Below are 11,211 nucleotides of genomic sequence, written 5' to 3'. Positions count from 1 at the left end.
GCTGTGGCACAGGCAGGGCCAGCAGCAACAGCCTGAAGCAGGGGCTGAGCTGGAGGAGGACAGCCCCAGCCGCTCCACAGCAGTGAAGCAGGACAAACTGCTCCAGCTGACGGCAGATCCAGACGCTCAGCACCGGCAAGCAGCACGGTGCCACGGCCCCAGGCTCCCGTGGTGCTGCACAAGGCCGGGCCAGCCCCATCACCCCGGTGCCTCGGGATCTCAGTGCAGCCGGGGCGCTTCTCCCCCACCAGCTTTCAGCTCTCATCTGAATCCATTCCTCCCCTTCCCCACGGTCATTTCCGAGTACCTCTGGCTAGGGGAGATGCGGTTGGTCAGGGCGCAGTGATGCTGAGCACCCCACGAGGGATGGGAGCTCGGGAACAGCTGTGGGAACCCTGCGGCCACCTTGGTTGAGGGCAGCACAGAAGGTGCTCGGCTGGAACCCACCTGGGTGTGGGTGAACCGCGGGGAGGCTCTGGGCCCACAGAAGCAGTGCTGGAGCTGTGGCAGCAGCCGAGGCCTCTCTGACACAAACATGGGCTGGAAACAAGGAGGGGAGCTCCCTGGGATCCCAGTCATGCTGCAGCCAGACTGGAGCGACGCTCAGGCACTGGGGGTAGAGTAAAGGGGATGCTGCAAAGAGCATCTTTGTGGGCCAGCACCAGCCCTGCTGCACTGGCACTGCCCGTACTGGACACAGGTGGATAACCACTGGCATGACCGGGGACACCGCCCCCAGAACTGGCAAGCACCAGGGTGCAGGAGGGCTGGCACTAACGGAGCTGGCAGCCTCAGACACATTTGGAGAATATAAGTGCCCAGGGTCAGACACACGGCTCCTGGAGAGGTTGGGTGGCTCAGCCATGTCCTGCCGGTGCAATGGGATGCCTGGCTGCCCCCCGCTGCACCCGGCTGGATTGCTGGCACTTCCCCATCCTGCAGGACATCCCTGTGCCATGGCCGTGCTCCTGCCCGCTGTGGCATCGTTCGCTGCTGGGGTGGGAGCCACTGTTGCTGCCAGCACGGTGCCATGCCTGGGTGGTGAGGCTGCAGGAATCAGCGGGGACCACGGGCAGCCAGAGCCAAGCACGGACACATGTGAGGCTTAGCCGAGCTGCCAGCCACAGGGAATCACGTGCCCCAGCCCTGGCCCTAAAGGATGCATCCCTTCATCACCTCCGCGTGGTGCCACCAGCTAGCAGTGTCTGGCCCCTTCCTCGAGAAGCCCTCGGAGCAAACCGGGTGAATTTGCGTCGTATTAAATCCTGAATAAACGAGGGAAGGCAGCCAGGAAACATTGCCTGTTCCAACCTGCATGCATTTCACACCCAAAACGCATTTCCAAAAATCCCTTGCAGCACGTTGCTGATCTGGATTCATTGTGCTGTGACTCTGGGTTAAGATCATGCGTTGCTTTGCCCAGATGGGGAAGGGGAGATATTACTTCAGGACAGGGGGGAGACAGGGGCTGGGGCGGGGTCCTGCTCTGCACCACAGTGCTGACTGCACGCATCCTCCCTGAATCACTTCATCCCCTCATTTCTGTGCTGTAAAATGTGTCCATGGATGGAGACCCCTCCCTGACCATGGGGTCCCGTTCAGTGCTGTGCACACATGGGCAGACGCCTCCCGGCCGAGCCCCGGGCCGTGGCTGCGCCCCTGCAAATCAGCTGGCGGGCAGCTCTGCCCCTGGGTCTGTCCCCCAGTCCCTCATTAAAACCTTTGCCAAAGCCCGCAGATCAAACCTGCCTTTTTCCTTGACTTTTTATAAATTATTCATACTCGGAGAGTTGTTTATTTCCTCTCCAAGGCACAGATGAGCTGGAGAAGCTGCTGGAGGCTCCCGGCACACACGGGGCTGCGGGAGCTGCAGGGAGGTGGTGGCTCACCCAGCCCCAGCACCGACTTCACGCAGGCTTCGGGTTTTGGGGAAGAGGGAGCAGGACCCCAGGGGAGGAAGGCTTTGGGAAAGCAGCTGGTGAGTGACAGGAGCCGCGTCTGGGCTGGAACCAAGCGGCTCCCCAGGCTCCCACCTCCAGCTCCATCCCAGCCTCGCTGCCTCCATCCCAGCTGGGATGCGGCTTCGCTCCACACCAAAGTGACACGAAAGCAGGCACCAAATTATATATCTGTAAATAAATAACACTCAGGGCTCGATGCTGGGCTGCACTAAGAAGCTGTAGGTGCTGCAGGTCCCTTTTGCAGCAGGAACTCAAGGAGGACTGGGCCCATTACCCTGTAAGGCCCTCACGGTGCTGCCTGGGCCGGACACACGGCGATGGGCTCCTCTCACCGGATGGCACGGGGCGGAAGGTGGATTTCTCTCTCTGCTTGATCTCAGTAGTTTTCATCAGGTCTTTGGTTATTTTCTTATCAGCTGAAATTTCTAATACGGCATTTAACTCTGACAAATGTATCAGCTCCTCTCAGTGCCCGCTGTTTCACCACTTGCCCTTGGCTGTGTTAACATCCATTGCCAGAACAATTAGATTTTGGATTGGCCTAAAGAGCCACTTGGGAGGCAGGAGTGTTTAGATAGATTTCGATATTTCCTCCGACATCTGGACAACTCGATTAGATGAGTCACGCTCGACACCACCAAGTTGCTGGCTTTTTGCTGAGCCCTTTTTTTCCCTCTCCCTGGAAATGGAGCTCCCCCCGTTCCCAGCCCGGCCCTGCGCTTTTTTTTGCAGAGCAGCAATTATCAGGCACGCGCCAGCCTGCGCCGCCGCGGCTCGGCTCCGAGATGCCGTCACCGTGCACAGCCTGCTTGTGAGGGGTTCGTTAACACAGCCAATTTAACGACTGTCGCAGTCGAGCTGCCATGGAACGGTCGCCCGCGGGGCCAGGAAAGCTGCTGCCTCCCTGCGACGCGTCCCCACATCGGCTCCCCCCGCGGCTCCGCGGCGCACGGGCAGAATAATTCCTCCTTGTCCTTAGCGAGCGATCGCCGTGGAGCGGGTGCAGGCACTGCTCAGATTTAACCTCCCGCTGGCCGGCCTGCCCCCATCCCCCGATTTTGGTATTGAGGAACTGCGCAGTCGGCCACATCGGGCAAATCGGAGGCGCGCTGCAGCCTGGCAGGGCAGCGGGTGCCGGGCTCCTCGCACAGCACACGGCGGTGCCAGGGCACGGGGTGCCGGACGGATTTCTTTCCCCGGCCGTGGTTTTCTCCCTGTTAATATTTTCTCTGCTCCGACCACTGCTGGCGGGTGGCTGGCAGCCTCCTGCTGGGAGGCTCACGGGATGCTCGCACCTGAAGCTATTAATATTCCTGCCCACTTCTTCACACGGCTCTTTCATCTTTCTGATGTTTTCCCTTCACTTCTGCTCGGGGAGCTTCACTGCCTGCCTTTATATCTGGAACTCTTTAATCCACCTGAATGTCAGCACCATTATGTAAGTTTTCCTCTGCTGAAATTAATCGCCACCAAACAGTTTTCATATCTGAAAGCGCCAAACGAGATCTCCGAGGATTATCGGGCCGTTACATAAAGCGAGGCAGCCGCCCCACCTCTGGCGGCCCATTTGCATCATCAGATCGATTCAGATCTGAGACGGCCGATGCCCAGATTCCCTTCCTGCCTCTCCAGAAGAAATCACACCCGGAACCATCCAGGACCACGATCACCCTTTCCGCAATCCAGCCATGGGCAGGGAACAGGAGAAAAATATTGAAGCTGCTGATAAAAGCGCGGTGGTTTTGGCATAACCCAGAACAGAGGGAACTCACAAGCAGCGGTGTGAGCGCAGGGCTGAGCAGGGGCAGCCTCCTCACGTCGAGGCTGATCCCAAACCAGCTCAGAACTCCCAGACCCAGACCCAGGTCTCGGGGCTCTCAGGGCTCCTGGGGCTGCCCCCCACTTCTGCCAGCCTCTGCCAGGAAGGCAGCTCCGTCCCCCGCGCGCGATGAATCAGCCCGAGCGGCGGGCACCCATCTGGGCCCAGCGAGGCTCCATCTGGGGCTGGGGGAAGGGAGCAGCCTCCCGCCGCAATGGAGCTGCCGGGGGGAGCGGCGAGGGGCAGCACGAGCCCTGCAAAGGGCAAATCCCCCTGGGACCACACCGGTGAGGACGCAGCAGCCTTGCTCCGGGGGTGAGCGAGGCCCAGGGACTTCCCCCGCGTGCTCGACCACGTGCAATAACGGGACTCCGCCATCGTCCAGCTCCCTGCATGCCCCAGGACACTGTGGGTTTGTCAGGGAGCAGAGCCCCAAACACAGCAGGCAGCTGCGTCACATCAGAGGGCAAAATCCAAGCACGGAACCAGGGCTGTGTTCCAGCCTCTTCTCCCTCCAGGAGGGACCCAGGTGCCCACCGAGGTGCGGGAGCCAAGCATGGGGCAGTTTGGGCTCCGCAGCTGTAAGAGACCCAAGCAGCAGGGGGAGGGACACGGGGAAGCTTTTGTGCCCTCACCTGCGGTGCCGTGCCTCACTGAGGTGCAGCTCGCCCCTTGCAGCCATGCCAGCCCCCCAGTTTTCAGGAGGAGGCTACCAGAACACACGCTGGTTGTGATACCAGCCGTCCTCTCCCACCACACCAGTCATTTTTAACATGTTTTGGGGAACAACGGGCCTGTCATGGTCATCTTCAGCCCCAAGAACAGGCAGCCCGTTGCCTGTTCTCATCCGAAGACAAGCGATGAGCCTTCTTTGGGAGGATCGGGAACCTCACATGCTCCACCTGTGTCAAAGATTAAGCATTAAACCCACAATCACCGGCATTAAAACCCTGGATTAAAGCAGATATTTCCCCTCTCTGCTTCCAGGTACTCACTTGCTTTAATGCTGTTACAAAACCACGCTGGATTGGGGAGGAACGTGGAAAATCCTCCCTTTTAAAGGAAGGAGGGTGGTGCAGGCAGCCCCAGCGGCCAGGACCACGGGACAGCAGCCAGGGCTGCTGCAGCTGCCATCAGCAGGGCCTGCTGCTCGCTGCCAGGCTCAACGGATGCGCTGACGCACCGGGTTTCAGAGCAAGGCCTCCCAGCCCCCGAACAGGGGAAACAGACCTCACACAGACCAAAAAGGCAGGAGAGAAACAGGACCTGGCTGTTTCTGCCCCAACTCCTAGTGAAGGAGAGGTGTTTTAAGCAGGTTTTCACCTCACACACCAATACCTCTAACTGGAAAGCGATTGGGAACAGCCCAGCCACGTATCCTGCCTGCAAATCTGCACTAGGCACAGACATTTCTTTAGGAGGGAGCTTTGCAGAACAAGTTTGGATTGGTTTTTACTCCTTAAGGCTATCCCCACACATTTCTGGGACTGACTGCCCTGCCTGCAAGTGAGGCAGGGAGGGAACACAAGCACCAAGGGCCATGGCTGCCCTCGTCAGAGGGGCACAGCTCCTGGTCATCCCCAGCAGCAGGGCAGCACCTCAGGGTGTTAACCTGGCAGGAGGGCTACAGAGACACTCAAACCATACTTTATTCAGAAAGACGCAACAAAGCCGACTGCTGTTCTCAAGGAGATGTTTACTAGCGCAGCATTAATGCCTGACACAGGTGTCATTCCCCTCCAGTCAGGGCAAGGCTGTCAGGCAGCCCCGACCCCGCGGTGCATGGACCAGCCGCAGCGGAGCCCAGCTGTGCCAGGCGCTTTCCTTCCAGGGGCTTCACTCCCTTGGCTGCAGACAACTGATGTCAGGTCCCAGAGCGTCAAGGCCTGGGCTCTTCCTGGCTGCTGCGGTAGTCAGGTGGGGTGTACTTCCCTTCTTTGATCATCTTGTCCCTCTGCTCCAGGATCTTTTTCAGACGCGCAGCCTGACAAAGCACACAGGAAAGTTGACATGGACATGTAACAGGCATCACAGCGGTTACCAGCACTCACACGGCCTCTAGCGGAACCCTGGCACAGCCCCAAGGGAGCTTCGTGCACGCACTAACCCTTCCCCTGGGCATTCTCACGCTGCCACGACACATTTTACTAGTAAATATTACAATCTTTACTAGTAAATATTACAGAAAGCTCTCTGCTTTCTGTGAAAGCTGACCCTCCACGTGCCTCAGCTCTTCAGTTAAGCTGCCACACACAAGTCCCTGACCAAGCCCCAGCACCCCGCTACCCCCCCGAATCCCCTTTCCACCCGAGGCATCCGCAACCCCCCGAGGCGCTCATGTGCCCCTCCCCCCCATTGACCAGAGCCCCTCTGCCAGCCCCCTGCGGGCACAGAGGGGCCCAGAGGCAGCCGCAGCCGGCGGGCGGCGCTCACCAGCTTGGTGCGGTGCATGCACTCCATGAAGTCCTCGTACTCGGGCTGGCACTCGCGGCGGGCCCGCGTCTGGCCCAGGCCGTGCCCGCACTCCACCCACTCCCGCTCGAAGGCGTGGCAGACCCCGGCCTTGCCGTAGGGCTGCGTCGTGCTCTGCCGCAGCAGCCAGCGGTCCAGGTCGAGGCCCAGCTGCCGCTGCAGGTCCAGGAACGGCATGGCGGCGGACACGGGCACCGGCACGGGCAGCGCCCGCCGTCCTTCACCCGCCTTGCGCGACGCCCGCCGCCGTCAAGCGCGACCGCCGCCGCGACCTCCGCGCCGCGCTTTACGGCCGAGCCGGCGGCACGGGCACTGGCGGCACTTCCCGGCAGCGCCCCCTGGTGGCGTGGAGGGTGGAGCGCCCGCCGCGCCCCGGCGCCCCCTGCCGGGGGTGGGGCCAGTGACCCCAGTGCCACCAGTGATCCCAGCGTCCCCAGTACTCCCAGTGCCCAACACTTGCAGTGCTCCCAGTAACCTCAGTGCTTCCAGTGTCCCCAATGTCCCTAGTGCTCCCAGTGCTCCCAGTGTTCCCACTGCCCCCAGTGCTCCCAGTGACCCCAGTGCACAGTGCCCCTAGTGTTCCCAGTGCTCCCAGCACTCCCAGTGTCCCCAGCATCCCCCGTGCACACTGCTCCCAGTGTCCCCAATATCCCCAGTGCTCCCAGCGTTCCCAGTGCCCAGTGCTCATAGCGCTCCCAGTGACCCCAGTGCCCAATGCTCCCAGCGCACAGTGCCCCCAGTGCTCCCAGTGCCCAAAGTCTCTGGCTTTCAGGGTCTCACAGCGTCCCCATTCTTTGGCTTTTGTGGCCTCCCCCCACCACAGTGCTGTGACAGCAGGCAGGAGGGCTCATTAGGGAGGGCTCATTAGGGTGCCACCCAGCCTCCCTCCCAGCTGTACCCACATCCCCGAGCCCCCCCCCCTTTCCCCCCCCCCCCCCCCCCCCCCCCCCCCGCCAAGGCCCTGGGGTCCCTCCAGATGCCTGAACACAGCCCCCAAGCCTTGGGTGAACAGCCCCAGCTTCCCTAACGAGCACAGCCTTGTTATGCAGCTACCTGCTTAACAGAGCCGGCTCCTCTGCCACCTCAGGCACAGGGAGGGGAGGAAGAGCCCAGGGGCTCCCGAGAACCCGAGCCACGCTCAACAACCGTTTATTACCATAACTCTTTAAAAAAGAACCCAAACCCGTCGGCCTGCCCGCCCAGCCCCTGCAGCAGGCACACAGCACCACACGAGCAGGAGCAGCAGGATCCATGCGGGGCACTGAGGGCTGCCCGGGGGTCCCAGGACAGGGTGCGGGCACAGGGGTGCTGGCACAGCACCTTCCCCATCCCCGTGCTGCTCAGATGATGCCGGCTGGAGCAAAAACCGGGGGGACGCAGAGCGACTCCACCATCTCCCAGCCGCACGACAAGGGGGTGCAGGCGCTCTCATGGTCATCTTCTGCCGGCAGCGGCTTCCCCTGGAAGAGCTGGATGGCCTTCCTGCAAGCACAAGACACCCGGGGGGGCGCGAGGGTACCCACTCATGACATGCCGCAGGGTGGGCCCGAGGAAAGGAAACTTGGGGGCTCTCGCTTCTCCAGAGCCCCAGCCCCGTCTGCACGGCCAGAGTTGAGCTGCCCATGGCTTCTCCAGTGAAAAAGTGGTTCAGGTTTTAAAAACTGGCTAGTTATTTAATAACCCCAGTGGCCAGGTTTTTACCCTGAATCCCCAGGGTCTGCCCCTCAGATCTGACCCTCTCCCCTGGTCAGAGAGCCCAGACTGGGGGCTGTTCGGAGCCTCCCTCTGGAAGCCCCAGGCCCTGCTCACGAGGACGGTCTCTTACCAGGCCAGGCGTGACATGGCGTAGGTGACCTGTGGCTGGGAGCACCCACCCAGCAGGGATGAAGCGGCGATGGTGTATGCACCCATGTCCTGGAAAATCAGCCAGTCGCCGTCCTGCAGGTCAGGCAGCTCCATGCCTTCAGCAATCCGGTCCTCTGAGTGCCCTGGTGGACCCCGGAGGCTGCTGCATAAGAGGTGGCCTGGGCAGGGCTTCTACGGAGGAAAGATTGGGCAGCCACAGGGAATGAGGGCAGCTGCACCACAGCGCTGTTTTATGTAGGGTGCAAATCTGGCCCCAAACCAAAAGACATGCTCTTAAAATTAACCCAGGTGGCTAGAGCCCGGACCAGTCTGCCTTGATGCCCATGGAAGGTATCCAGTGACAGGTCTGTCTCGGTGTTCTTTCACCAGCTTTAAAGACCAGCCTGAAAGGATGGTTTTCACCTTTCCCAAAGGTTCTTTGTCTCCCAGGTGGCCAGATAGCATCTGTACAGCCTGACTTACCACCCCATACTGGCTCGCCAAGCCCAGAGGCAGGCCCAGGCACTTGCCATGGACGTTTGACACCACTGAGGGACCTGCTGGGCTCCCCTCATGCCAGAAAAGACCCTCACCTTGTGCAGCAGAGGCTTCGGGCAGGGGCTGTCAAACAGGACGCAGCTGAAGGTGCCATAGATGCCATCACTGAGGTGGTAGACAAGGCTCTTCTTGCTGCCAGACTCTTCCCCTAGAGGAACACAGAGGGGCTCAGGGGCCACGGTCCCACGGGCAGGCTGGTCCAGTGGTCCCACGTACCATCAGAGCCTGGCTGCTCCACAGGAACCTCTTCCTTGGCGGTGATGCTGGCTGCGAGAGTGAAGGCCGAGGTGACGTAGTATCGCCCAGGTCTTGCAACGATCTCCACCCCGCAGCCCTCCGGGAAATACGTGTCCAACGCAGAGTTTATCATGGCAGCGATCTGGGTGAGAGAAAGATGTTCGTCCCCATGAACTCAGCCTCGCTGCCCAGCGCAGGGCAGGAAACCTGCTCCAGCCTCGCTCTCTGCCTGCCCAGAGCCAGGCCTGGGAGCTGTGTACCTCCTCAAACTGAGCTCTGGCGTCCTCAGTGCCAGGGAATCCCCCTCCGATGTCCAGGAGGTGCATCCGATAGCCCAGCTCTGCGCCCATGTCAAACGCCAGCTGTGCCTCAGCGACAGCCTGGGCAAAGCCCTGGGGCTCCAGGCTGCAGCTCCCGAGGTGAAAGCTGAGGGCACAGTCTCCGTTGAGCAGGGCTGGCCTGTCCCATGTAGCAGTGAGGGGACACAGAGATCCCCCTGTCCTCACCGGGGCACCCCTGCACCTCCCACGTACCATCCAGGGTGAGACTGCCTGGCCCACCCCACAGAGCCCCTCTTTGCAGGCCAACCTGCCCCAAAGTGGTCCCAACAAGAGCTCCCCACCGGGATGCCCACCGGGCTGAGCACCCCAATGGAAGAAGGACAACGTGCCATACCTGATGCCAACAACCTCCACAGCCTGCTCCTTCGCTGCCTCTAGCAGGCGCCGGCAGGACTTGAGCGTGGCACCAAACATCATGCTCGGGTGTGCAGAGGGGCTGGAGTCAGCAGCAATACCCAAAAGCATCCTGCACAGAGAAAACCACCGTGTTGAGGGGTCTTTGGGCCCTCCACCACCCCACAGCCACCTCCACAGCTCCTACTTCGTCCCTCCCTCCACTGGTGCCAGCGGATCCTGCATCGGCACCCACCTGGCGTGAGGGTGGCTCCTGGCCACCTTGCCCAGCTCCACCTCATTGTCAAAGGCCATCAGCCGCACGCCGTGGCTGGCTGCGTATTTGATGTGGGCAATCTGCTTGCAGGGGCTGCTGTAGAAGATCTTGTCAGCCGGGACCCCGATGCTCTGAACCGCTGCAATCTCTGTCTGCAGGGAAATGGCACGTGTATCGGGCTGGTCCCCAGGGCCAGCGCTGCCACACTCAGCCACGGCCAGCTCCGGGCCACAGCACTGCGAGGGGCAAACCGCTGGCACTGCAGCCTGGGCTCCTCCAGGGAATGGCTGTAAGAGCTCAAGGGGATCACAGTGAACTTCGTCCCGACAGGGGCAGGTTGCAGCAAGGTGTTTATAAGCAGCACAAGACCAAGACAAGAGAAAACAAGTGGGGCAAGTGAACAGGTGTGGGGTTTGGGCACATCTCTCCCGGGACCTGCAGTGAGAGGGTTACGGCTGCAGAGCTGATCTGAGTCGTAACGAATCCTTGCACTTTCTCCTCCTGGTGACATGCCCTGTTTAATTACATCCAAGTAAGTGGCTTAACTTTGGTCCTCCCTGTGAGCAAATGGATGGACCGCAGAGCTTTGTGCTCGGCCCTACAGCCCCTCAGAGGGGACCGCCGCAGCAGCGGCACCCCAGGGATGAACTTTGCACCAACTGAGCCTGCCAGCCAGGACACCCGTCACACACAGGAATGTTGGTCAAAGGCAACAAGCCTGAGTCACCGGACAGATGTAAAGTAAAAGTACTTCTGGGTTGTGTGGCAGGGTTTGACAGCAGGGGGAGACCTCTGCTGCTATAGGTGTCAGCTAGAGAGGAAACCTGGAGATGAGGGTGAGCTCCGCCACTCTCCCACGCACACCCAGAGGATGTTCATCCCAACCCGTCCTCCCCCAGCCCTACCTTGTTGGCACAGGAAAAGCCTGCCCCCAGCTCAGCCAGCAGCCGAATCACTCCTCCGCTGCTGTTGCACTTAACAGGGAAGTACGGCTTCACGCGGGGCAAGGCTTTCAGGAAGCGCAGGTGTTTCTTCACGATGTCCCCGAGGTCTGCCACGAAGAAGGCTTGCTGGTCGCTCTACGACAGGGCTGGGGTGAGCAGCAGCCGCGGCCCCACGGCCTCAGGGAGCAGCGGAGCCACCAGCCCTTACCCTTACCGACGGGCACAGCCCCACCAGGAGGTTCTCCAGGAGGTCCCTAGTGGTGAAGCCCTCCTCCACCATCGTGAAGTTGGATTCGTTCAAGTACCCATTCATGGCCAGCATGTGACGACACTCGTGTAAAGCTCCTGGAGTAGGGTATAGTTTCTAAGTATGAAATTCACTGGGGAGAGAAAAAAAAAAAAAAAAAAAAAAAAAAAAAAAAAA

General features: G+C 60.4%; 2 protein-coding genes across 3 annotated transcripts in view; both read right to left on the bottom strand.

Annotated features, from left to right (window-relative positions):
* Positions 1-5,411: 5,411 nt before the first annotated feature.
* Positions 5,412-11,211, bottom strand: part of NDUFS5 (NADH:ubiquinone oxidoreductase subunit S5) — an 8,780-nt gene continuing 2,980 nt past the window's right edge. The window contains exons 2-3 of one of the 2 annotated variants that reach the window (XM_035345827.1): positions 6,214-6,439; positions 5,412-5,764 (exon numbers count right to left, since the gene is read on the bottom strand). In XM_035345827.1, coding sequence (XP_035201718.1) covers positions 5,660-5,764; positions 6,214-6,429 — 321 coding nt within the window. In that variant the 5' untranslated portion in view covers positions 6,430-6,439 and the 3' untranslated portion in view covers positions 5,412-5,659. Of the gene's footprint in view, positions 5,765-6,213; positions 6,481-11,211 lie in introns of those variants that run through there. The other variant, XM_035345825.1, reaches the window with a different exon arrangement.
* The window catches only part of AZIN2 (antizyme inhibitor 2), a 5,579-nt gene continuing 1,753 nt past the window's right edge, over positions 7,386-11,211 (bottom strand). Inside the window, exons 2-10 of the mRNA XM_035345804.1 lie at positions 11,002-11,167; positions 10,749-10,922; positions 9,823-9,995; positions 9,568-9,699; positions 9,153-9,318; positions 8,872-9,034; positions 8,691-8,803; positions 8,078-8,289; positions 7,386-7,734 (exon numbers count right to left, since the gene is read on the bottom strand). Coding sequence (XP_035201695.1) covers positions 7,593-7,734; positions 8,078-8,289; positions 8,691-8,803; positions 8,872-9,034; positions 9,153-9,318; positions 9,568-9,699; positions 9,823-9,995; positions 10,749-10,922; positions 11,002-11,109 — 1,383 coding nt within the window. The 5' untranslated portion in view covers positions 11,110-11,167 and the 3' untranslated portion in view covers positions 7,386-7,592. The remainder of the gene's footprint in view (positions 7,735-8,077; positions 8,290-8,690; positions 8,804-8,871; positions 9,035-9,152; positions 9,319-9,567; positions 9,700-9,822; positions 9,996-10,748; positions 10,923-11,001; positions 11,168-11,211) is intronic.

Source organism: Oxyura jamaicensis, chromosome 23 (genome assembly GCF_011077185.1).
Source record: "Oxyura jamaicensis isolate SHBP4307 breed ruddy duck chromosome 23, BPBGC_Ojam_1.0, whole genome shotgun sequence".
Taxonomy (NCBI): Eukaryota; Metazoa; Chordata; class Aves; order Anseriformes; family Anatidae; genus Oxyura; species Oxyura jamaicensis.
Note: the sequence above shows the minus strand (reverse complement) of the source record. Positions and strands in the feature narration are given on the sequence as shown.